The sequence below is a fragment of the Chelonia mydas genome, chromosome 2 (assembly GCF_015237465.2).
Source record: "Chelonia mydas isolate rCheMyd1 chromosome 2, rCheMyd1.pri.v2, whole genome shotgun sequence".
NCBI lineage: Eukaryota > Metazoa > Chordata > Testudines > Cheloniidae > Chelonia > Chelonia mydas.
The window spans coordinates 171332921-171357946 of NC_057850.1; the positions used below are offsets into that span (position 1 = coordinate 171332921).

At 40.8% G+C, this 25026-nt stretch overlaps 1 protein-coding gene across 14 annotated transcripts in view; it reads right to left on the reverse strand.

Moving 5' to 3' along the window:
- SUGCT (succinyl-CoA:glutarate-CoA transferase) overlaps positions 1-25026 on the reverse strand; it is a 481412-nt gene that overhangs the window by 185489 nt on the left and 270897 nt on the right. Inside the window, exon 13 of one of the 14 annotated variants that reach the window (XM_037890014.2) lies at positions 11423-11719. The exons of the other annotated variants lie outside the window; for them this stretch is intronic. Coding sequence (XP_037745942.1) covers positions 11705-11719 — 15 coding nt within the window. The 3' untranslated portion in view covers positions 11423-11704. Of the gene's footprint in view, positions 1-11422; positions 11720-25026 lie in introns of those variants that run through there. 14 annotated transcript variants of the gene reach the window in all.

The window sequence follows — 25026 nt, forward strand, 5'->3', positions numbered from 1 at the left end:
TTATGGAGTGGAAAAAAAGTCACTTCTGAAACTCCTAGCCACTGACTCTACTTTTTCATAGATTCCAAAGCCAGAAGGGACCGCTGTGACCTCCTGTATAACACAAGCCATAGAACTTCCCCAAACTAATTCTTAAAGTATATCTTTTAAAGGAACATCCAATCTTTTTTTTTAAATTAATCTATCTATGCTAAAAAATACCTTCATATTTGAGCATTTGCTTCTCTCTAAGATTGTCATGCTTACAAAAAAGGCTCAGCACATTTCATATTTACATGGAGTTCTTTGCTTGCACTCCCTGAGGCACATGCTTAACACAAGCTGTGAAGGACAGCAGACTCTTTCTCAAATTAGGACAACATCAGGGCTTGGATGTTTCTGCTTATTTTCCCTTAATCCAAGGAACTGACTTCCCTTCATAGATTAGGCTCTTTATGTCATTAGCTAAATCTCAATCACGCCTAAAGACTCACTTCTTTGGCACTGTATTTTCATATCCTGTTTGGTTTAATTTTTTACATTTTTTTTGTAAAGTACTACAAGATGTTTGCAAGAAGGGCTCTCAATAAATGGGAGTGTCTCCGATATATACTGCACAGAGCATAAATACACGCACTCATGTACCCACATATGCCAATTCATATGCACATACACACACATTCTACATTTCATGTAAATAACGGAGAAACATTTCTACTTGGAAAAATTACCAATCATACCATAAATAGCTGATGCAATTCCCAGCTATTTCTCTGTTGTAAAACCCCTAATCTTTCCAGATGGAAGTATGAGGGTGGGGAGGAGGGAGAAATGGGGGTCCTTTAAAGAAACCAGCTCCACAAACTCATAAACAGAGAAGATAAAAGTGTTTAATTCAACACAGAGACAGTATTTTCAAGCGAAAAAAGCATCCTGGCAAGAAAGAAGTCCCCAGTGCCTCAAACTCTCACAAGACAATAACCATCAGATCCTGAGCTACTTCTTATAAGCACAATTTCTTTATTGTTAGCAGCTGTTCATTGGTCAGCATTGCACAATTGGCCAGGTGCATTAAGAAGGGAGAGAATGAGGAGGGAGAGGGATTTTGCCTTCCTCTGAAGCATCAGATGGACTAATAATTTGCTCCAATACAGCAGTTATTGGCCTACATCCTTGGCTGCATTTGAATTGTTCAAAGGCGGCTTTAAGCCACCTGTATGCCACCCACAATCCTGGGCAATCTGTGTATGATCCTTAGAGCTGCTCTAATTTGTGTCCAGTTGTTTATGGCACCAAGCAACCATTCTGGAAGTTGGGGATCATTAAGATGTAGTGACACACTTTCCTTCCAGCCACCTAAAACATTCTCTCATGCCTGGGAAGTCTTCGTCGAGCCAGATCCAAAGGCTTTCCATCTGCTTTGGACAGCTGGAATCTGGCTCCTTATGTTCAAAACTAACATATCACACATATTGCTACTAATACTAAAATGGATAAATAAGTTATCTTGGGTTAAAAAACTGTTTTAAAGTTCATGATCAGATTTTTGGTGAATTTTATTTCCAAGTCTTTTGTGCAATATTTAACAGAAGATTACATGTGACAGCATCCAAGGAAAGGATGGTACCAAGGGTTAATAGAAAGCAAAAATACCAGATATTTCCATACTCACTCTCTCTGCAATATAATACAAAACCAATTAGAATTTAATTTTTTCCATGCTGGTTGAAAAAGAAAAATGGGCCCTTTTTTACAATAATTTTGCCAATATATATGAATTTTCAAACAAAAATGCACCCTTTCTCACTGGGAGAGTCTTTGACAGATGATCACTTCTGCCTCAAAAATCAAGATCTTTTTTATTTGAAAATAGCTGATTTGTTGAAATTATAAATAAACAAACATAAATGATGCAATATTAAGCAAAAGTCTGTGAAATAAACTTTTGGAACATTTTGACACACAAGTCTATGAAATAAAAATGAAGTTGACACAGCTCTAGGGTTTGCTATACAAACCTTAGAACTGTCAGGGCCTGAATGTGGGAAATGAACTTTAAACCTTCCTTCTCCCTGTCAATTACACTTAATATTAATTTCTGTGGGATTATTTTGTGTCAGAGATAATGCAGATGTATGTTTAGAATTCAGTGAGTTGTTACGTGAATGATATACTAACTAGACAACCATACTGATTTCATCACAAGAACTGTACTCATTGAGCTAGGCAGAGAAAGAATGAGATATCACATGGAGTGGGTATGGACAGAAGTCCCACCGTGGAGGTTTCCAAGAATGGAGCATTCAGATGATGATCTTCACTATATACATATTTTAGACCTGTTCTAGTGCTTTGATCATTACTGCAAATATGGATACATACATTAGGATTTGGCAGTTAACTGCTGTCCCAACCTATAAATGAGAGTACATAATTTATCATAATTTATAATCTATTAATAGATTTAAGAAGTCTGAATTAAAACCTGTCCCTTGAGGAACAATATATCAACTAAATATATCAATAAAACAGCCACCCTCTTCTTCTTCTCCTTTTCATCCCCCCAAGTCAAACATGTAAAGGACAAAATGTCTAAATAAACCTGTAATAGAAGGAGAATCTGGATGTCCTGATACTTTCTGATTTTTATTGGGACTTTGGACAATTTCCTCTTGTTTGAATTTCCCTGGTTGTATTTTGTTTCTAAATCCTCTTATGGGCATGTTTAAACAACAGACTCCCACTGCTATTACTGAATGATTAATGACCCTGTCTGTGTTCAAGAAATCCCAAATAATGATTCACTAGTGATGATAACCAATAAAAAACTGCTAACAACAAGGAATTTGTACTTTTTAGAAGTAGATAAACATCTGATGGCTATTCTCCTGAGAACAATAAAAGCACTGGGGAGTATTTCCTTGTTGTAATATTTGTGTCCACTGAAAATGCTGGGCCAGATTCATCCCTGAATACAATGGAGTTACACCAGGAATGATTTGGCCCATTGTCTCTAAGACAAATTAAACATTTGGCCAACATTTTCCAACCTGAGGGCCTAGAGTTAGGCTCCTGAGTTAATATTAAACAAAAATTTCCTGATTTTCAGAAGTATCAAGCACAAATCCCATGTAAGTTACTGTTCAGCACTTTTGAAATAGAGACTACTTTTATTATAGGACCTAAATATGGACGTATTAGCCTAACTTTCCACATCCAGGTTTAAATATTTTGAATTTTATCTTTATTTCAGACACATTGCACCTGATTTTGATCTCGCACTAGCTTTCCTGGCTCAGTCCCACTCTGTGGACAGATGCCACTTGTGAGTGGATCCAACCACTGAATCCCATGGGCTTCTAAGCCTCCTGCGTCTGGATAATGACTGATCAGTGTTCCTAGCTCTGGGTCTCTCAGGCACACTCCCAGGTGAAGAGTGTGTATTTGACACCCTTCTTGGGCAGTGGGACCCGGCAGTCCAGCTGCCTAGACCCCAGAATCAGCGTCTCAGTCCCCTGAAACCCCTGTTGCTTATACATGCTCCCTCAGAGTTTCACTTTGCTGTGGGAGCTCTGAGCTTCTCGATTAACCCCTTCAGAGACAACACAGCAGGCAAAGAAGGAACACAGGCTTAGCAAAGGAATTTCCTAAGCACAGGAACTTTACTCATAAAGAGCACTAGAATGTCACAGATCTTTGGAAAACAAACAGTCCTGAACATAGCCCCTTCGCACCCCCGAGTCCGATTTCACCCCTTCTGTGAGTCCTGGGTTTGGTCAGTGTCCTTAGGGTAGGCAACCCTTCCTGCCTTCTCTCTTCTCCTGCCCCTTCTTCTGACATGTGGCAATGGACCTTTCAAAGAGAGCATTACCACTGAAATATAGTCTCTGACATCTTTTGGCATATGCCGTATTGAGACACTCCAGCCCCAATGCTCATCCAGGCTTCCGTCTCAAGAGTTAATTGTTCTTGTGGATTGACCAGTAGTTGAGAGACAGAGTTGATGGCCCTAGATTGCTCTGTGCCAACTTCTCAGACTCAGTCATTCAACCAGGTGTCAAGCCCCTACTGCAGAATGGATGCTTTAAACCACAGTAGAGGTTGCAACACACACTCCAAAATGGAGGCTACAATACAAAGCTTGGAGCCCCTGAAATAAAACAGCCTTCACACATTGATACAGACATGTCCCCGCAATTGGTCATAGGGTTCTCAGCATAGTTACCATTCTTATATCTGAAACCATACTATTTTGCCAGTCTTCCGCAAGAAAACATTTTTGAATTTAAAAAGAATACTTTTTGTACAAGCAGGTAGCCAGCCACAACCAAATATAGTATGTGAAGTACATATGGATGGCAGCTCAGCTCAACCTGTAAGCAATCAAACATGCCTGTAAAGGGCTCTCCAACAGTCCAAGGAAGACAGACAATGCTTGTGGGGGATTCAATACCCAGAAAAATCAAAAGAACTTTCTGCAAGGGACAGGCAACCAAGGCACAAGACATCATTCTATGACTGGATAGGCTTCTGAAGTCAACAGGCAAGGACCCATTGGTTCATATCAACACTAATAACACCGCATCGCAGGATACACTGCAGATAGTAGATGACTTCAGGGAACTTTGAAGCATGCTGAAGAAGAAGAAGGTCCAAGCAATCTTCTCTGAAATCCTTCCTGTCCTATGATCAAAGGAAGACAGAAGGCAGAAGTGAATCACTGGCTAGGTAAGTGGTCTGGGTGGACAGTTTTGGTTTTGTGGACTGTGATACAGCACAGCCAGAGGTCAGCAGGAGAGGGTTAGAAGGGAGCCTTATTCCCTGTAGAGGGAAGAAAGTTTGCTATAAATTAATTAAAGCACCTGAAGCCAGTCACGTGATAAAAAAATCCTGCTTCAATCAGACAATGAGAGGAGTTCAAGCACAGTGGATTGATGTTGGAGCAGAGAGCAGTTTGGAAGGCAGCAGAGGAGAGTTTGGAGAAGTACTGCGGTGGGCTAAGAAGACCAAGACCCTACGTAAAGGTCTGGTTTGTGCAGAGGGAGGGCAGGAAGCCCCACAAGCTGAAGGGCAGGAGAGGGAAGTAGCCCAGGGGAAGAAACCGCTAGTTCTAGTGGTTTACTGCTATCCCTAGGGCCCCTGGGCTGGGACCTGGAGTAGAGGGCGGGCCCGGGTCCCTCCCTCTCCACTCCCCTCCTCTAGGACACTAATAGGGGAGTTAATACCCCAGTTCAGGGGCAAGAAATGGTGCCCTGAACCCTCACCCAAGAAGAGAAAGCGCGAAACCCATCATAGTAGTGCCGGCAATTTGCCACAGGACATTGGTTGAACTTTTATGGAGAGAGGAGGCTGCATACTTTGGATGGCCTCCACCTCTGCTGAAGGGGGGCCAATCTTCTCGGAGACAGGCTGCCTATAATAGTCAGGAGGGGGTTAAAAACTAATAGCAAAAGGGGAAGGTAAAAAGAGGGAATAAATGAACATTCAGTTAGCAAATCGAGCTGTTGAGAATAAAATGAATCAAGGAATCAAACGACATGAAGAGAAGAAATTCTTGAATTGCCTATACACCAATCCTAAGAGCCTGGGTAACACACAAGAGGAATTTGAATTGCTCATTTATGAGCGTAAATGCAATATAGTTGGTATTACTGAATCTGACAGGATGATTTGCACAACTGGAATGTAAAAATTAATGATTATAACCTATTTAGGAAGAATCAAGTGGGGAAAAAGGGTCAGGGGAGTGGCACTCTATGTTAAAATTGGCATTATCTGATTCCAAATCACTGATAACTGGGAAGAAAATTATCTTTAATGCTTATGAATCAATGTAATAATAGATAAAGCACAAGATAGGGTATTAGTTGGTGTCTGCTGCAGACTACCAAAACACACAAGGGAACAGGATTATCTCTTCCTTACATACCTAAAATGTGCAGGAAAAACAAGCTGCATGGTGATAGGGGACTTCAATTTGAGTGACACATGCTAGAGGTCTCATACTGCCAGTACTAAAACATCCTTGGAATGTAACATTATAGATGACAATTTCCTAACTCAAAAAGTGTTACAGCCAACATGGGAAAATTAGACCTTGTCCTAAAAGATAAAGAGGAACTGATCACAGAACTAAAAATTAAAGGTAGCTTAGGTACAAGTGATCATGACTTGATCACATTTGTAATGTGAAAGCATAATAAAGTCCAGACCCATAATATATATACTTGGTGCTTTAATAGGGCCAGTTTCACAAAGCTGAAAACAATTATGAGCCAATCAGCTGGGAGGAAAAATGTAATCAGAAAAATGTGAATGCTAATTGGGAGTCTTTTCAGAACACCTTGGGAACCATTTAAGATCACCCTACGAGGGTTCAAAAAGCCACAATCTCAGAATCAAGGAAGAAGGCAGTACTGGTTAAAAAACCAAGCTGATTTAGAGGGGAAGTGAAGGCAGCTGTAAAAAATAAAAAAATAATATGTAACAAATGGAAGAAAGGGGAAGTTGATAGTAATAAATATAAATCAGAAGTTAGGAACTGTAGAAAATTGATAAGCAAAGCAAAGGGCATAAGGAGAAATCTATGGCCAGCTGAGCAAAGAACAATGAGTTTTTTTAAATATATTAGGAATAAAAAGAATCCTGATAATGGTACTGGTCAATTACTAGATGAAAATAGAAGAATTATCAATAATAATGTAAAAAAGAGCAAATGCATTAAATGAACATTATTGTTCTGGATTTGGGGAAAAACAGATAATATAGTCTCGTAATACAATTATGATAACACTCTTTCCATTCCACTAATATCTCTGAAGGATGTTAAACAGAAGCTACTAAAGTCAGACATTTTCAAATCAGCAAGTGCAGATCACTTGCATACTAGAGTTTTACGAGCTGTCTGAGGAGCTTGCTGGATTATTAATTCTGAGTTTTAATAAGTCTTAGAACACTGGGGAAGTTTCAGATGACTAGATGAAAACTAATGTTGTGCCAATTTTTAAAGGGTGAACAGAATGACCTAGGTAATTATAGGTCTGTCAACCTGACACTCATCCAGGGCAAGATAATGGAGCAGCTGATATGGGATTCAATTAATAAAGAATGAAAGAAGGGTATTGTGATTAATGCAAATCAACATGTTGTGATGGGTTCCTGCCAGGGTGCCACCTGGAACTGGGGTACCACTGAGCCCTCTGACTCACCAGCCTGGGCCCCCTCTCATACTGTGCTGCTGTGACAAGCTGCAGACCCACTCCTAATCCTACATACTTCCACCAGCATTCACACAGGTAGGGACGCACCCAGCTGCAGTTACATGCAGGCTGACCAGCCACTGCATGAACCAACAATAGAGAGGCTACAGCCAAAATAACCACCAGCTTCCCAGCCTAGGACCCCAGAGCTGTACCGTCTTGCCCTGGTCAAAACCCCGACCAGTATGAATTTATTATCCAATTTGCCTCCCCCTCAATGTGGAGAGGGAATGCAACAGCCTTTGCTCCTTGAACTAAGATTTCCAAGCACTTCATTCAAACTCCCTGGTTTAGATAAAGCAAAAACATAAAACAAGTTTATTACCTATAGAAAGATAGATTTTAAGTGATTATAATTGTCTGTCACGGAGAGGGCAATGGAAAGAAGAATTCTGGGAATTTCAATCCGCGACCGAGTTCCCAGTGAAGTGATCAGACAGCCAAGTGGAGTCGCTGTTGAGAGCAGGCATAGTAAAATGCAATGGGCCAGGCATATAGCGAGGCTCACTGACAATCGATGGACTGCAGCTGTTACCGAGTGGTAAGCACGCGAACTGAAACGACCACTTGGCCAACCTCCAAAGAGATGGGAAGATTTTATCATGAAAAGACACAGCCGCACATGGAGAAGGAAGGCCAAGAAACGAGACGAATGAAAGATGTGTTGTGATCGGTGCAATCTATACAAGGGCTGAAGGACCGATCGATCAAGGTGAGAACAAACAGATCAAAGTTGGTTACCTAGTAAATAAACAAAAACACAAACTTACCTTAATATACTAGAAGGATAGGATTTGAATTAACAATCTCTCACCCTGACTTGCAGATTCTCAAGGCACAAGCTGCACTTGCCTTGCAGTTTGGGATCCCCACCCTTGTTCCAAGTACTTTTCATTAGGAGCTTCTCTCAGGTGTCCAGTTGTGGAGCAGTGAAGAACAACTGATGATATCACTCCCTGCCTTATACAGCTTTAGCATATGGCAGGATCCCTTTGTTTCAAACTTGGTTCCCAGACCAGTTTGTGGAAAAATACAAACATCCCAAAATGGAGTCCAGAGTCATGTGGCCTGGTCACATGCCCTTGTATACCTTGCCGAGTCACAACAGCCATTACTTACAGGCTGTTTGGAGCATTTTCAGGAAAGCTTACCAGGTGGGGAATAAGCCTCTCCTAAGGCCTATTGTTTTTCCTAATGGCTCATTACCTGAATAGGCCCTTCACAGGTGGCTATCTAGACTGGAAGTATTTTGCCTAGTGGGAGTCACCCAGGTGTGACTACATGTGAAATACAGATAAAAGGTTAATATTCATAATTTCAGATACAAAAGCGATACATGCCTGTAAATAAGATAATCCTATTCAGCAAATCATAACTTTTCCAATGACACCTTACACGACCCATCTTGTACAAAATACATCATAATTATGTCATAATAATATCATAATCATACAACTAGGAAGAACTGATAAAATTGATAAAAGTGACCCCAAAATTGGGGGAGTGATAAATAATAAAGAGGGCAGTTTACTGATTCAAAGCAATCAGGAACACTTGGTAAACTGGGTTCAAACAAACAATACGCACTTTAATACGGCCAAATGAGAATGTCTACATCCAGGAATTATGAACGTAGACCATACTTACAGTACGGCGGACTCTATTCTGGGAAGCAGTGACTCTGAAAAAGATTTGGGGAGTTGTGGTGGATAATCATCTGACCATGAGTTCCCAATGCAACGCTATAGCCAAAAGAATTAATGTGATTGTGGAATGCATAAAGAGGAGAAACTCAAGTTACGAGTAGAGTGGTTATTTTATCTCTGTATTTGGCACTGGTGTGACCGCTGCTGGAATACTGTGCCCAGTTCTGGTGTCAACAGTTCAAGAACGATATTGACAAAATGGAGAAGGATCAAACAAGAGCCATGAGAATGATTAACAGGTTAGAAAACATGCCTTGTAGTGACAGACGCAAGGATCTTGGTCTATTTAGTTTAAGAAAGGGAAGGTTAAGGGGTGACTTGACGACAGTCTATAAGTACCTATATGGGGAACAAATATTATAATGGGCTCTTCAATCTAGCAGAAAAAGGTATAACACAATTCAGTGGCTGGAAACTGAAGCTAGACAAATTCAGACCAGAAATAAGGTGTATTTTTTTAGTGGTGAGATTAACCAACCATTGAAACAATTTACCCCGCGTCATGGTGGATTCTGCATTATTGACAATTTTTAAATCAAATGTGGATGTTTTTCTAAAGATCTGCTCTTGGAATTATTTGGGGGAAGTCCTGTGGTCTGTGTTATACAGGAGCTCAGGCTAGATGATCACAATGGTCCCTTCTGGCCTTATAATCTAGGAAGTAGTAATTTATTTTGAATAATTATATGCAATGGAGAATGGACAGATCAGGGGATTATTAAGATGATAGCAATTATTTTCACCTGTAGCCCATATCTATAATGACCAAAAGTTGCTATCATTTGATGGCTGTTTGGTGACTTATGGTTTGGTGTTCTCAATCAATCTCCCAGTGGTCAACTGTCCATGTTGCAAAACCACAACCACCACAATAGGTACTAATTAGATCCCCTGATGGCAGTTTCATAGAGTGGCCAGGGACTGGATGTATTTAAGAAATGTCACGATTCAGGCACACTGGAGAACTTGAACTGCTGCTGCTTGTGTTGTACCTGTTTCATGGCTAAACCAATTGATTTTAATATCAGGAGTAGGCAATCTGGCACCTGATAGGTACAGTAAGTTCACCTGAAGAAATGTTACATAGAGTATGTTTTAAAGTTCTATGCATATATCTATTCCCATATAGCCACACTGTGCGTAGCCCCGGAGGTATACAAGGGAGGGAGAACTTCTAGAAGATTTCCTTTCTTCTTGGATCCTGTACATTGGTCCTGTCATCCTCTCAGAGGGCAGGGAGGGGTCTGGTTACGATTTTCCCCTTTGTGCTCTGGTCAGCAAAGTTATGAAGAGGAGTGGAAATATTTCCCCTGCATACCTGGGAGCTCCTTATAGCACAATGCTTGCCAGTGCTCTCCCGAAGTGAGACTGTGGCTATTATCCACAAATACAGCCCATCATGTGTTTAAGTCCATTTAAGGAAGACCCTACTATTTGTTCTCTCCAATTCATGTCAAATAAAATCTCCATCCTGTGTTTGTCATGATGTTTCTACGGAAACAAACTATGACACCACACAATGTTACTCATATGAAGTCTGTGCAGAGAAAGCACGACAAAGCAATACTGCTGTGGGGAAGAAATGTTAAAGGGGAATAGTGTATATTTATAGTCATCATCATGAAAATACACAAGAATTAATGACAAATGGAAGACCACTGAAATACCCTTTTAAAGTGAACAGGTTCAAAAACATTTAAACTATACTAAAGTAGTCTTTAAAACAGGATGTTATACTTAGGAATAATGTAATATGTTTGTCTTTCACAGACCAATTAATCACTGGATGGAGGAGTTAAGACCCAATCAAAACGTAAAGGTGTTTATGGCTGCAGCTGGTCATTAAATTATTTCTATAAAACTTAAACACTGGATTTTATTGTTTTTATTACAGATCCGTTCCTATAAAAAATACATTCAAACTTCCCTTTTTAGTGTTTGTGGTTTAGGCTCTTGTGCTTCTGTTAACCAAACTTTTCAAGTGAAACATGAATGTACCTCCCTACCTCCCAACCAAAACAAAGAAAAGAGCATGCCATTCTAGTACCAGCAGAACTGTGACAAACAGTGGGACTCCGAACTACAGGAACAGGTTCACTCACACAGCTGTATGTGACACTGGCCTTTTCAACGTGTGGCAAAGGTCTTAAAGGAGGGACATGACCCAAGAGAAACAATAAAGTTATGTGGGGCTCTTTTCTTTGATAATCGTACTTTAATCATTAAGAAATAAAGCAAAGATAGACCATAATAACGAAGATGCACCTAAGAAGGAGATGCTGAACAAGATTTTCAAGATTCTCTATCACCAGCAGGCTGGATGACTATAGTATAACGTGATTTTGAAGAAGCTGATCCAAGCTGTGGCATTAAAATTCAACTTCATGTCCAGAGCTGTACCACTTCATGTGAACCTTCAGGAAACACCATGACTCCCGGAGGTTCTTGGGAGTGCAATCACTATCACTTCCTAGGAGGGTGCAGTGTGCATGCCTCTGCAGCAAGACAACTTTGCTCTCCATTTACAAACAGGTTGGACAAACACCTGACAGGGAGGGTCTAGATTTACTTGGTCCTGCCTCAGCACAGGGGGCTGGACTTAACGATTTCTCCAGGTCCCTTCCAGCCTATACTTCTATGATTCTGTGATTTCTTCCGACCATAGCTCTGCTTCCCCTTTGTCCCTTTTTGGGAGGCAAGCTCCCATGGGCACACTAACCTTGAGCTGTTCTTGCATTCAAGGAAGTGCAAGGGCTGTAGTTAGGGCTCATCTCTCTGCAGGTGTAGAGAAAGAGAGAGAAGCACATTATGACCTCTTCAAACCATGCACTCTTGCAGTGCATATGTAGAAAGTTAGGGTGGGATTTTCAACAACACCTCTGGGATTTGGGAGAATAAATCCCATTGAAAGTCTGATAATATCTTCCTTAAAAGAAAACTACACATATACAGCTCAGCGCATCCATCAAAACGTCTATACTGTAAGAAATTTTTTCCTGATACTTATACACTGAAATCCAGCTGAAAACTTTTAATTAAATTTAACAATGTTAATGTAATGACTAGTGTCAACCTTTCTGCTCAAAAAAGTGACGTTCTTTTCCCACTCCACTGGAATGAGAGCCTCCTCACCAAAGACAGTGACAACTATTTTTATCTTGTTTTACTACAGAACTGCCATAGCAAAAATGTAATCTTTAATGTAAAGACAAACAAACAAAAAACAAACAGCTAAGAGCCCCTTTGGTGTGAACTTTTGAGAATCACTTTCATTAAGATTTATATTTCATTCTTTTAATTTTCTAAGTGCTTTCATTTAACATTTCACTCAAGAAAGCCAGAAGAGTAAATTCAATTATACTTTAGAAATTACTTCAGTGCTTTGTGATTAAAGATTTCAAGCGTGTTATCTTTTTATCAGACAGATTACTGGAAGCGTAAAAATCTTTTATTTCAGTATTAAATCCTTAATTCCTTTCTTCAGCATCTGAGTACAATTTGCTTGCATTGTCACTGCTAAACATTTGGAAAATGATCCTTAAATATAATCCTTTTAGTAATAAACCTTTAGTTTCATTCGCAGACAGATTTTAAGCAGGCAAAAAGCATATGAAAAGCAGAATAAGGAAATGAGAATAGCTCATGATGTGATAGTTTGAAGAAAATGTCATTTCTCAAGCCATCAGCTTTTCAGGATGGAGGCAGGCAGGAACATAACTTTAGGGAAAGGAAACCCAGTAAAATCTTCTCTTCATTGCAAAAAGCATGTCTCTAGCCTTTTGGAAACACTCTTTGCAATATTGGGAAAAAGTTACATATTGTACACCTTATTACTTATGGGAAAAATAGACTGGATTAAGCCACACCTGGTTAAAGGGGGGAAAACAGTATTTTGAAATGTCTGCAGAGCTCATTAGTACCCTAATAGCAAATGATTCAAAGCTATCTTTGGCTTTAATTCAAACTGTTGTCCTGAGCATTGCAACATGGCGACAATTCAAAAAGCTCAGCTGATGTTCTCCAGAAAATTTCAGTGTTTCATCAGTTACTGAAGTAACAAACCTGCTAGATGGGTTCTTGTACACCAGTGTATTGGGGGTGGCGGAGAAGGGGGCGGCACAGGGGAATAAACATCAGAGCACAAAACCCATGGAAACAAATGGGAAAAAATAGAGTAGCCATCTCATTCCCTTCACTTTGCAAGTAGCAGTGGGTTGTTAAAAGAGTAGCTCCTTCATTTAAGGTTAGGCTTCAGCGTTTGTATCATTGCACTAAGTTTTATTACAAATGTACTATTCTGACTTTATCTGCAAGGTGACAAAAATTTCAAAGAATATAGAACTCATACTTGGCCAACCCCCCGGGCAGTGTCACGTCATGCACTAGTGAGGGCAGGATCTTAGTTGGTCAGAATTGTGGGAATTAGAAGAGTCTTTGTCAAACTAGTATATGGATTCCATTATAAATCAGCACAGCTACGCAACTGTTTATCCATTATAAAAGGCACTTTTAAAAGTATTTTAATACCAAAATATTAGCACTGCCTTCCTCCCGCATATTCTGCCTTTGAGGGCCAGATCACAAACTGTGGCCAAGCCGCACTTGGCACAGAACACAGAGTGTGGGAAAATGTGGCTCCAAGTTTAACTTAGAGCAGTCTTAGCATTTTTTCAGGTGGTTAAAATTTCTGCTGGCTGGGAATCACCCCCTCCAGTCTCTGCCCACACCTGTGGCTTCCCAAGAATGCACTTTACACATAAAAGGGTGATGGTAAGTGGAGTGGCTGGTGTGGAACTGACTACATTGGCTTTATGATTATTTTTTCTATATCACAAGACTCCCTAGTTGGCCAGTTAGGGTAGCTCTCTGTCCCCTTCATGCCACCAGAGCAACACAGATGGGATGGAACAGGAAACTAGGCCTGTCCCTGAGTCTTTTGAGATGGATTTTTTTCCGCTAACCTTCTTTCAGGACTTGATGCTAAGTACCCCAAATCCTGTTGAATCTGAGTTGAGGTTGTCCAGCATCTCTCTAAGTGAGGGTGGCACTAAAAATATGTAGTATCACATGCTCTGTGTAAGATCACACATTTGTTTCTTTCACCAAACAGAAGTTGGTCTAATAAAAGGTATTATCTCATCCACCTTGTCTCTCTAATATCCTGAGACCAACATGGCTACAACAACACTCCAAACCACATATGGTGAGGGTAAGTCTAGGATATATATTCTCATTGATAATAGATTATTTTTTCCCATTTCCTTTCGAACTGGTCTGAGTTCTGCACACACCTTATTAAAGGGAGTGACCACATCCTCAGTAGGAACCAACATTGCAAACAGCCTGCAGCCTGAGTGTAGAGGTTATCAAATTCAATGGAATTGCTCAGTGAAAAGCACTACACTTGGGAGTGTTTGCAGGAGCAAGTCTTAAATCAGGATTGAAACACAAGTTTCCTGAAAAAGAGATTAAAAATACAAAGGACTACAGTAGAGATTAGAACTACACAGGAGACTGAAAGATTGCATTTACTCTGGTACATTTAATACATATAATTTACCAATTTTGCAGCTCCACCTTCAGTAGCAACAGTGGAGGGCTGCAGTATAGAAAGGACCTGGGCATGTTTACCACTATGTTGTCTAACCCTGTCTTCACAGTGGCCTCCACCTATTACAAACACCAATTGAACTGCGAGGTTGGCAGTCATATTTTCCTAGTGTTGACAATGCCTAAGAAGCTGGACTATGTCACTCAGCATTTCCACAGTTTAAACTGTGGCTTTCAAGCAAACCACCTGGCATATGATATGGATCAAGACCATTAGTCGTTTTCCCCATCCTAGAAAACCTTGACAATACTGCAAATTGTAATTAGAATCTGTATAAACAATGCCTTTGCAACTAGCTGGACAAAATTAAACTATGGGAGATAAGAAGTGAAAATGCATTAGTCTTGTAGGATCTTCAAAAGGCAGTTCACCAAGTGATTGCACCTAAATTACTGAACCATCTGGACTTCAGTAAATGCTATTTGTAACCCTATGCCACAAAATCATCAGTCATTTATCAAAACATGTTTGCTCAGCTCCAGCCTTCAGCATTGGTGGCTAGAGCACTTCACTGCTGTGCTGCAGTAAACCAGGAGTATTACTTCATGGGACTGACTGTTGCTGGGATTGACACAAACCAACAGCAAGACAACCAGCCTTTGGCATATAGAAAGCACTTCCAAGGAAGCAATTAGCTTTTTAGATGCCGCTGCTTGCACAAGAAGGGGAAACAGCTTTTGGTGGAAAGGGACGGCAGCCCAGGGTAGGTTGTTTACAAATCAACAAAAAGAGACTGATAATTCCTGAGTTATTTCCATTTACAGCAAGGCAGAGGAAAGGGAGAAGTCTGTGCATGGATGGAAACGTTTTCATGTTGCATTAATAATTTCAGTAACTTCTCAGATAATATCTTAGAAGTTTAATGGTTACAGTGTGGTCAGGAAATGAACAGTAATGAACGGTGCTGAATCATTTCATCTTTAAATACAGAAAGAACAAAGTCTAATAATTATCCACAGCAGCTTAAATCCTATAAAACGCAAATGGATTTGCCATTAGAGAGAGAATATATATATATACTAAGAAAACTTGTGGCCAAAATCTTAAAGAGTTAATTTGGGGAGGCTGGTATCAAAACCCCTGCTCTAAGCATTAGTTCAAGAGCTCTTGATTCAAGTATATGGTAGAAAAGCCAGTATGCTTTTATCAGATATCAGTGTTTATAGAAACAATACAATACAGCATTTTGTTAAATGTATATTTTACACCAGATCAAACTATAAATTGAAACATCTGTGTCCAAGTTAATCTCAGATATAACATACAGATTATCTGAATTGCGTTTCCTTTTGTGACCTTTTTAGATGTGGCTTTTTTAAAGGGGGGAGGGATAATTTTCTTAAGCTTTTATTCCTATGCAACAATGCCAATGGTTCAATGTAACAGAAATATCTTTAAAATCACCCAGATGCATTGCCAATGACATTTAGTATTTTTCCAATATTGTTATACTGGGAGCTCTAAAAAAATAAACTATAGTCATTTAAATAGAGGCATGTAGCTCTAAGCAAGTTACAGGTCATTCATGACACATTCAATTAAAACTATTTTATGAGCAATACTCACATTCTGAAAAAAAAACAAAAGGTAGATGGCTCATGGATTAAGCCATACTGCTTGGAAAATTAACTTTAAAAAATAGATAAACATAGCTTGGTTTCTATGCTTTTTAAAGAAGAGATTTTAAAACTCCTTTGTTCCAGTCTTCAGGATACAGAGGAAAGAAAATAGAAGTAAGGACTGAAGACTTTTTTTTATTATTATTATTTTTATTATTTATTGGATCAGATTATCTATAAATCAATTTCATGTCCTACTGAAACAATTGTTTCAATATAGAAATTTTAACCAAAAAAAATGAAACAAAATTATTGTAGTACCTATCGTAAATTAGGCTGACTGGGAACAGCTGAATGTCTTAGGGGATTGATAATAGGGTACAGAAATTCAACTTTACAGGGCCACTTCACATCCATTGATGATCCTTAAATGGCTTATGACATATATGTTTAGTATTAGAATTGACTACTCTAGATACATTTACCATTCTAAGAACTATTCTAAGCCTCCAGAATAATGATTCTCAGACTTCTTACCATCAGGCCTCACTCTTAGGGTTAGACGCAGGCTTGCTGATGTTCCTTTGCATAAGATCTAACTGGTAGGATCTTATTCTCTATTTCAAAGTTAATGTCAGTTGGCTGGAATAAAGTATCTCTGTACTGGGATGTGACAGAGAACAAACCACATCTCTACAAAGTCAGCTGCTCAAGAAGAGATGAAGATCCCACTTCCCCAACTTGCAGCAGGTACTGAATCATTCTACAGTTTACAGCCATGTGCAGTATACAACCGACTATGTCCCACCTGCCAGCAGAGCTACTTTTATATTATAACTCCATAAAAAATGTTACAATTGTTAGCACTGTATACTGTACTTTACATCCCTTGCTCTTTAATAAAATGTCAAACTGAATGAAAATTTTTTCTTATCTAATATTTATTTCACGAACTCTTAGCAGTTGTAAATGAAGGTTATTAATCATTGGAACAACTTCCTAAGGATCTCCATCACTGACAATTTTAAAATCAAAATTGCATGTTTTTTCTAAAAGAGATCAAACATGAATTAATTCAGGGAAGTCCTATGGCCTGTATTATGCAGGAGTTCAGAGCAGATGATTACAGTGGTCCAGTGGCTTTATAATCTATGAATCTATAAGTACTATAGGTGGCAAGCTGCTGTACTTTGTCAGTGTTGACAAAACAGCTTTAAAAATGTAAATAGCTTAAGGAATCAATAGCATAAATAGATCAACTGGCATTTTGATACTGATTGACTTTGGTAGAACAGTTCAGATCTGCATCCCATCTCCTCTCAGGGGTTTCCTCCTGGGAACACACCATTGCCAGAGGGCAGCAGTGTGCAACCTGTCACCTCCTCCCAAAAAGGACCTGGTGCCAGACAGAAAAAGAAAACCACCAGTGAGATCACCATGTTTTTTGCAGCTCTTGTTTGTGGGAGTGGGCTACCAGTATCTGCCCACCCCATCACCAGATACCCTTTGCATCTTTGGTGGGGATAGACAAGCAGGCTCCCGAGTAGTGCTGGTAAGGGGGAAACAAAACTTTTTTTCTTCCATGAAAAATTTTGGTGAGAATTAACAAAAAATTCACCTTTACATTTTTCACAAAAATTTTAGATTATTTTTGGCAGAAATTTTAAAAATGGTTTTTGGCTGAAATTTTTCAAATTTAGGATATTTGTTGAAAAATCAAAATTTCTGCAGAAAGCAGACACTTTCAATGAAAAATTTTGTTTGGTTGAAAAATCAATATTCCATCGAAAAACAGTTTTGATAGAAAAATGTTGACCAGCCCTATTCCCCAGGTCTCTGCATATCTAGCACAGGCATCAAAGAAGTCTCCCACTGGTGGCTGGGGGAGAAGGGGAAGGAAAAGGCCTCTGACAAGCTCCTGCTTAAGTTGTACTTCCTTATGTTTGTTTTAAATCTGCTACCTATTCATTTCATTGGGTGACTCCTGGTTTGCATTATATAAAGGGTAAATGACACTTGCCTTATTCATTTTCTCCACACCAATCATGATTTTATCGGCCGCTATAATACTCCCCCTTAGTCATCTCTTTTCTAAACTGAACAGTCCCACTCTTTTTAATCTTTTCCTCATACGGAAGCTGTTCCATACCCATAATCATTTTTGTTGCCCTTCTCTCTATTGTTTCCAATTCTAATATATCTTTTATGAGACAGGGTGAACAGAACTGCATGCTGTATTCATTGTGTGGATGTACCATGGATTTGTATAATGGTGTCATGTCTTTATTGTCTTATTATCTATCCCTTTCCTAATGGTCCCTAACATTGTTATCTTTTTTGACTGCCGCTGCACACTGAGCAGACGTTTTCAGAGAACTGTCCTCAATTACTCCAAGATCTCTTTTCCTGAGTGGTAACATCTAATTTAGAACCCATAATTTTGTATCAATAGATGGGATTTATGTATTCCAATGTGAATTACTTTGCATTTATCAACAATGAATTTCAGCTAACATTTTGTTGCCCAGTCACTAAGTTTTGTGAGATCCCTTTGTAACTCTTCGCAGACAACTTTGGACTTAATACAATATTACTCAAGATGGCTATCTGCAAATTTTGCTCCCTCACTATTTATCCTTTTTTTCCAGGCCATTTATGAATATGTTGAACAGCACTGGTCCCAGTACAGATCCTTGGGAGGTACCCTCTACTTATATCTCTCCACTGTGAAAAGTGACTATTTATTCCTACCCTTTCTTTCCTGTTCTTTAAACCTGTTACTAGTCAAGGGATAAGAGAGGACATTCTCTCTTATCCCTTGACTACCTACCTTGCTTAAGAGACTTTGGGGAGGGACCTTGTCAAAGGCTTTTGAATGTCTAAGTACATTACATCCACTGGAACACCCTTGTCCACATGCTTGTTGATGCCCCCAACCCCCCATGCCCTCAAAGAATTCTAGTAGATTGGTGAGGCATGATTTCCCTTTACAAAAGCCATGTTGACTCTTCACCAACATATCATGTTCATGTATGTGTCTGATAATTCTGTTTTTTTACTGTAGTTTCAAACAATGTGTCTGGTACTGAAGTTGGGATAAGTGGCCTAATTGCAAGGCTCACTTCTGGAGCCTTTTTAAAAAAATTGGCATGTCCTCCTGTTCTAAGCATGTTGTACTATGGACCCTCGACAGATCTGTCTATAAGAATCCTAGGAGCAACTTGATCAAAGATGATCCTGCCATTTATCCTTTTGATGCATACCAGGAAACAAATATCCATATTATTGTATACTGAGAATTGATGGGAAGCATTTTGGACTTCAGTAAGGTTGTGATCACATCCCTGAAGTATCCTAGTTCATTTAAATGTGATCTTTCAATAACCAGGAAGTCAGGTTCAGAGATCCCAGGTTGTGATTGAATAGACAGCCCTGAGATGATAAATCCAGAGCGGAGCACCGTGGTGGTGAAAGGGCCACAGACATATCCATGAGGTCTGAAAACCAGGGGTCCCTGGCCAGTGTTGTGCAATCAGAGTCACTGTAGCCTGTTACGTCCATATGAGTTGGATGGTGCATGTTATCATGGGAATAGCAGAGCCCATGGCCATACCTGGGAGAAGGTGTTGATTTCCTTGGCTCAATGATCTCTCCTCCTGACACAGAAGTTGTTCATTCTGGTATTGGAACTGGATGCAAAGAGATCCCACATTGGTTTTCCAAAAGTCTGGACTGTGCAGTCGAACTCCCTCTGGTGGGAACATCACTTCCGCCAGCCTGCTGTGCATTCAGTTTTCCTTTGGTATGCACGCTCTGACTGACAGAATGTTTGTCTTGGCCCACCTGAAGGTGGTCACGGTTTCTATCTGTAACAAGCTTGGCTGCATGCCCCCCTGTCTATGTATGCCATGGCAGTTGTGTTATCAGTGAATATAAAAGTGTGTGTCTGGATTTCAAGGCAGGGAAGAATGCATGAAGGGCCAAGTGAACTGCCCGCAGTTCCAAACAGTTTATGGTGTACTGGGATTCCGTTCACAACCACTGACCTATGTCATGTTGTATTAGCTCCCCATCCCTCACAGTATGGTGTCTCTCTGCAGTTCTGCCAACTGGATATTGTCTGTGAATCTTGTTGGCTGGAACCACCATCTGAGGGACCTTTTCACAGTGGAGGGAAGTCTTCCAGTGTGAGAACTAGAATTGTGAATGTGAGCAGGGAAGCTCAGCAGGTAGTACTGCAGACACCTGAGATGAAACTTTGCCCCTGAGACTAGATATATGCATGAAATAAACATGCCTAGTAGGTGAAGTAAATCCTTCATAGGGGAGTGTGGACTGTGAAGGATCTTGTATGCTTGCTCCAGAATCTGTGAGTGACTAGCTCTGGAGAGGAAGGCCCTGTGGAGTGCGGTGTCCAGCCAAACCTCCAGGTGTTCTGTTGTCTGTGTGGGGACAATCTGGCTTTCCTCCAGATTGATTATAAACCCATGTTGCTGAAGGGTGTGTGTTGTCAGTTGTGTGTCCCTGACTGTCTTCTGTGGGGAAGGGTGTCTTACCAGGATGTTGTCAAGAGAAGGGTATAGATGTTCCCCTTTTTCGACATAGGGATGCCACTATAACCCCTAGAATCTTTGTGAATACCTTGGGAGCAGTGGAAATACCAAAAACAAAGGCTTTGTACAGCATATGCCAAGCGCCATATGCAAACCTCAGGAACCATCTGTGGCAGGAAGGATGGAAATATGGAGAAACACCTCCTTTAGATCCACAGAGGTTAGGAAATCCCCCTGGGTGATAGACACTATGGTGGAGTGAGCAGTCACCATTTTGAACCTGTGGAAGTGGATGAGCTTGTTGAGAGTCTTTAAATCCAGTAGCATCCTATCCACCCCAATTTCTTCAGAACCAGGAAAAGTATGGAATATAAGCCTGGTCTGGAACAGGCTCTCTCATCCCAATTTGGATAAGGTGATTGATTTGCCAGAATATAGCCTTCCTCTTGTATGGCTTGAGAGAGAGGGGAGAAATCTAGACTGGGGGATCCTTTTAAATTCTATGGTATCTTTTGGAAATGATGTCTCTCACCCATTTGTTTATAGTGGTGACAAACCAGGTGGGAACAAAAAGAGACAGGAGAGGCCCCCCCCAGGAAATGTTGGCGGGAAGATGGTAGTCATTGATTGCTCTTAGGGGCATTCCTGGAGTAGAAGTTACCCCTTGGTTTATTGGACCTGACTTTACCCCTTCTACTCTTAAAGAACCTGTTGTCTCTCCTATCACATCTATATCAGGTTCCATACCCCGGAAAGGACTGTCTTGGGTGGAGAGAAGGCTTAAAAACTCTCTTTAGAGTTTTGTGATCATTACCAGTGAAGAGAGACTTTTTGGTTTTGTCCTGTGCTTTGGAAGAAGCTTTTCCTATTGGCTCCCCAAAAAGTTTCTCTCTCAAGGTTTGCTACCGAAACCTGTACTGTGAAAAAATCTGCCTTCCATGTCCGTAGCCATAGAAGTCTTTTAGCTACTGTTCTGGATGCCATCGATCTGGGGAGAATCTGAAAGCATTGATCAAGGCATCTGAAACTAGGAGAGATATTAGGGAAATTGTCTTTAAAGAGGCCCCAAAGCCCCAACCCCCTTCACTCTATCTTTTCAGGGATGTCAGAGAGCAGGGGCTCAAGATAAGCAATACTTCTTTGGCAAAAAAAAGTGGCTATTGCTGAAGCTCTGAGGGATGCTGAAGCCATTTCATAGCCCCTGCAGAGGGCTGGTTCCACCCTTCTGTCGAGAGATATCTTTGGGAAGGAAGTCCCCTTCAGCCAAGAAGATAGCGTTTGACATGATTGCATCCATTTCAGGTAAAGCAGACAAGAATGCTTTTGATTGGTGGATGTTATAGAAGGTTTTGGCTCTTTTGATCTGATGCTTTGCCTCCACTGGGCTTTCACATTGCATCTTTGTGGTCCTAAACTGGGCACCCAGGATGAGAATGTAAGGGTCAGGGTTAGAGCCAGCAGGAAAATATTGTTAGGTGTTTTCTGACTCCTTGACCTCCTCCTCATCCCCCTTTTCATCCTTTATAGCCAAATGCCCAGGGGAGATACCCAAGAAAGTAATTGCCTTTCTCTGAATAGATTTGAAAAAACTGTGCAGGGAACAAGAGCTCCTGGGGATCTTTTTGGGTTTCCTCTGCCTGAGATGCTGGAAGTTTACCCTGATCCAAGGAGGAGTGTCTAGACTTACAGGAGCTGTTTGCTTTATGTCTGTGCTTGTGACCCTTACTCCACTTAGAGCGAGGACTACCAGGAGAGACAGACAGACAAAGATTCAGAGTAATAAGAATCTGAGTGGGCACGCCTATGCTTGTGCTTTCTACTCTTATGTCTTTTGCAAGGTCTGATCAGATCATAGACAGAGGAAGAAGAGAAAGAGGGGAATAACTCTTCGGATAAGCTCTCTCTCCTGTGACTCCTTGGGAATCTGTTCTGGCACTTTTCGACCTTTTTCCCCTGCTTTGGCTCTGGAAAGGGGGAGGGGGAAGTGGATGAGAATAACCTCTATGTAATTTTTTCCTGTGCCTCATTTTTTTCATTGGATGCCACTGTGGGGACTATAAAATGGCTGCCGAGGAGGCAGTGCCAGGAGTTTGGGGTAAAATGGTTACCTGTGGAACACGGGATCCTGGCTCCAAAATGTCCACCATGACCCTGATACAAAGGAAAGAGGGGCATTGGTGGGAAACTGTTGTCTCTGGACAGCTGGTGGTTCTCAGGACTCCCGAGAAATACAGGATTGTCCTGACCACAGCTTGCCCACTGGCAGGGAGGGGAGGTCCCCAGCAACTTGCACAGCCCCTGTTGTGGGGCTTTAGCTGGTGGAGAGAAGGTGGCCAGAGTCCCTGAGGTTTTCCCCTGCACCAGTTCTACTGACTGGAGTTCCCAAGGACCCCATGGTTCACCCTCCTGGGTTGGCACATCTAGCAATGGTGCCAGTCCATGTCAGTGGCCATGGATTGAATTCCCGATGTCCTAAGCGCCTGGTTCAGTGCCTTGCCTTTCTGAGCCTCTTGCTCGTCTGCAGCTGCTCTGTCCTACTGGCGCAGGCCAGAGGCCTGCTTTTAACTGCAGTTGCACCAAGGTTGGGGAAGCAAAAGGAACACATTTCCCCTTTGATGCACTTGGCCAAGCCAGCTGAGCACAGGGTACAGAACCTTCTCTTTTGCTTTTTCAGCCATCGTCGGGGGCTTAATTTGGGGGAAGTGCTAGGTAATGGTCCCCACAATTACGCAGCATTCCATGAGGTAAATTTTAATGAGCCTTAAAAACCCAGTAACCCCACACTAAAAAATGGAGAGCTGAGGGGGCGGAAAAGAACTAGGAAAAAATGAATCAGGTTACGGACCGTCTACAGAGGATCCAACTCTGAGCCTGCTATACCTTTGGAGGCAAAAAAAATTCTGAAGGGGCTCTGCACTGGGAGGAAGGTCAGCCTAACCAAACAAAAACATCTGACTCTGCCTACTGCAGAGTGGGAACTGAAGAACTCATCACTACTGAATTTATGGACCATCCCCTGCAGTGAGAATGTTTAGGAGGATGTTTATATCTTCACAGTCTCGAAAGAGTTAAAGGAAAGCCCCTGTTAACTGCTAAAAATCTATCTGAGATGGTGAAAATATTCTTAACACATTTTTGTTTATGACTGACAAGCTTTTTTTTCTGACTTCAAGAGAAAAAATGGCTAATGGGTTGTTTAAATGTTTCACTTTCCAGTCTGTACTACCCCATTACTAGGGCTCTATATTATAACTAATTCTACCAAGATTTGCAGTTTTTACCCAGCAGCCTTAGGGTTCTAAGAATAACTTATTATTTACGTGCATAGAGTACAAATGATTTAAACAGGGGCTTTCTGGGGGGAAAAGTGGGGACAGTTCTCTTCACTTTTACCATCTTATTCTGTTTAATGAAGCCACCATCCATTCATCCGTCTCAGGAAAGTGTAAGCACCCAAATAAAAAAAATTAATTGCTTGTCCTGGACTGAATCATTAACTCAGTTCCTCCCACATGCAGAAGAGAATCTTATGGGATATATAAAGTGCAGGAAATTATTAGGGGGAAGTCTTTTTTAAAAAAAAAAACAGTGGGGATGTTTATAGTCTCCTCACTTTCATTTATTTCTTAAATACAGAACACAAGAGACTGAGTCCATGTCTTAACGGTGTTCCACAACTATCTATCCAGGTTCTTATATCGCACCCATCTCTAGTATCTTTATCAGCAACAAGATGCACCATGCTAAACTAGCTGCAGCTTTCACATGATTTTCTGTCACCCTTAGTAGTGTTACTGAAGTTCTAGTCCAGCCTACAGATGTGAAAGGCACGTATCACTATGGGCAGGTTTGCATCTGACACAAACATGTCTAAAGAGAACGTTACTGATCTGAAAAGCATGCAGCATGGTGCACTATTGATACCTTAGGAAAGAATTTCAGTATTTATCATTGAATATAGTTTTATTCTATGATATAATATATAGCTGCATAAAGGGATCTGAATGCTCCAGGGTTTGTGCTGGCAGAAAGGGATAAGAGGTAGTGCAATGAAAACACTGACCTTCCTCCACCAGAGGGTAGGCAACTATCTAGCATAGGCCCAAAGTGAAGCATTGGACAGGGAAGGCACACAGCAAGGCATTCAGAGGATGCTCCACCTCAGCTCATCTCTTCATCAGAAGCAGCTTCTGCCAAGTGGGCTCTTTGGTGCCCCAACCACAACTTAAAGCTGCCATCCACAGGCAGAATCTCTGGGAGAGTTCAACAACACAAGCACAGCTTTCTCTTCCTATCAGTCAATTTGCATGTTGCATCTCCCTGCAATACCACAGTACTCTAACTCCAAACAATATTTAG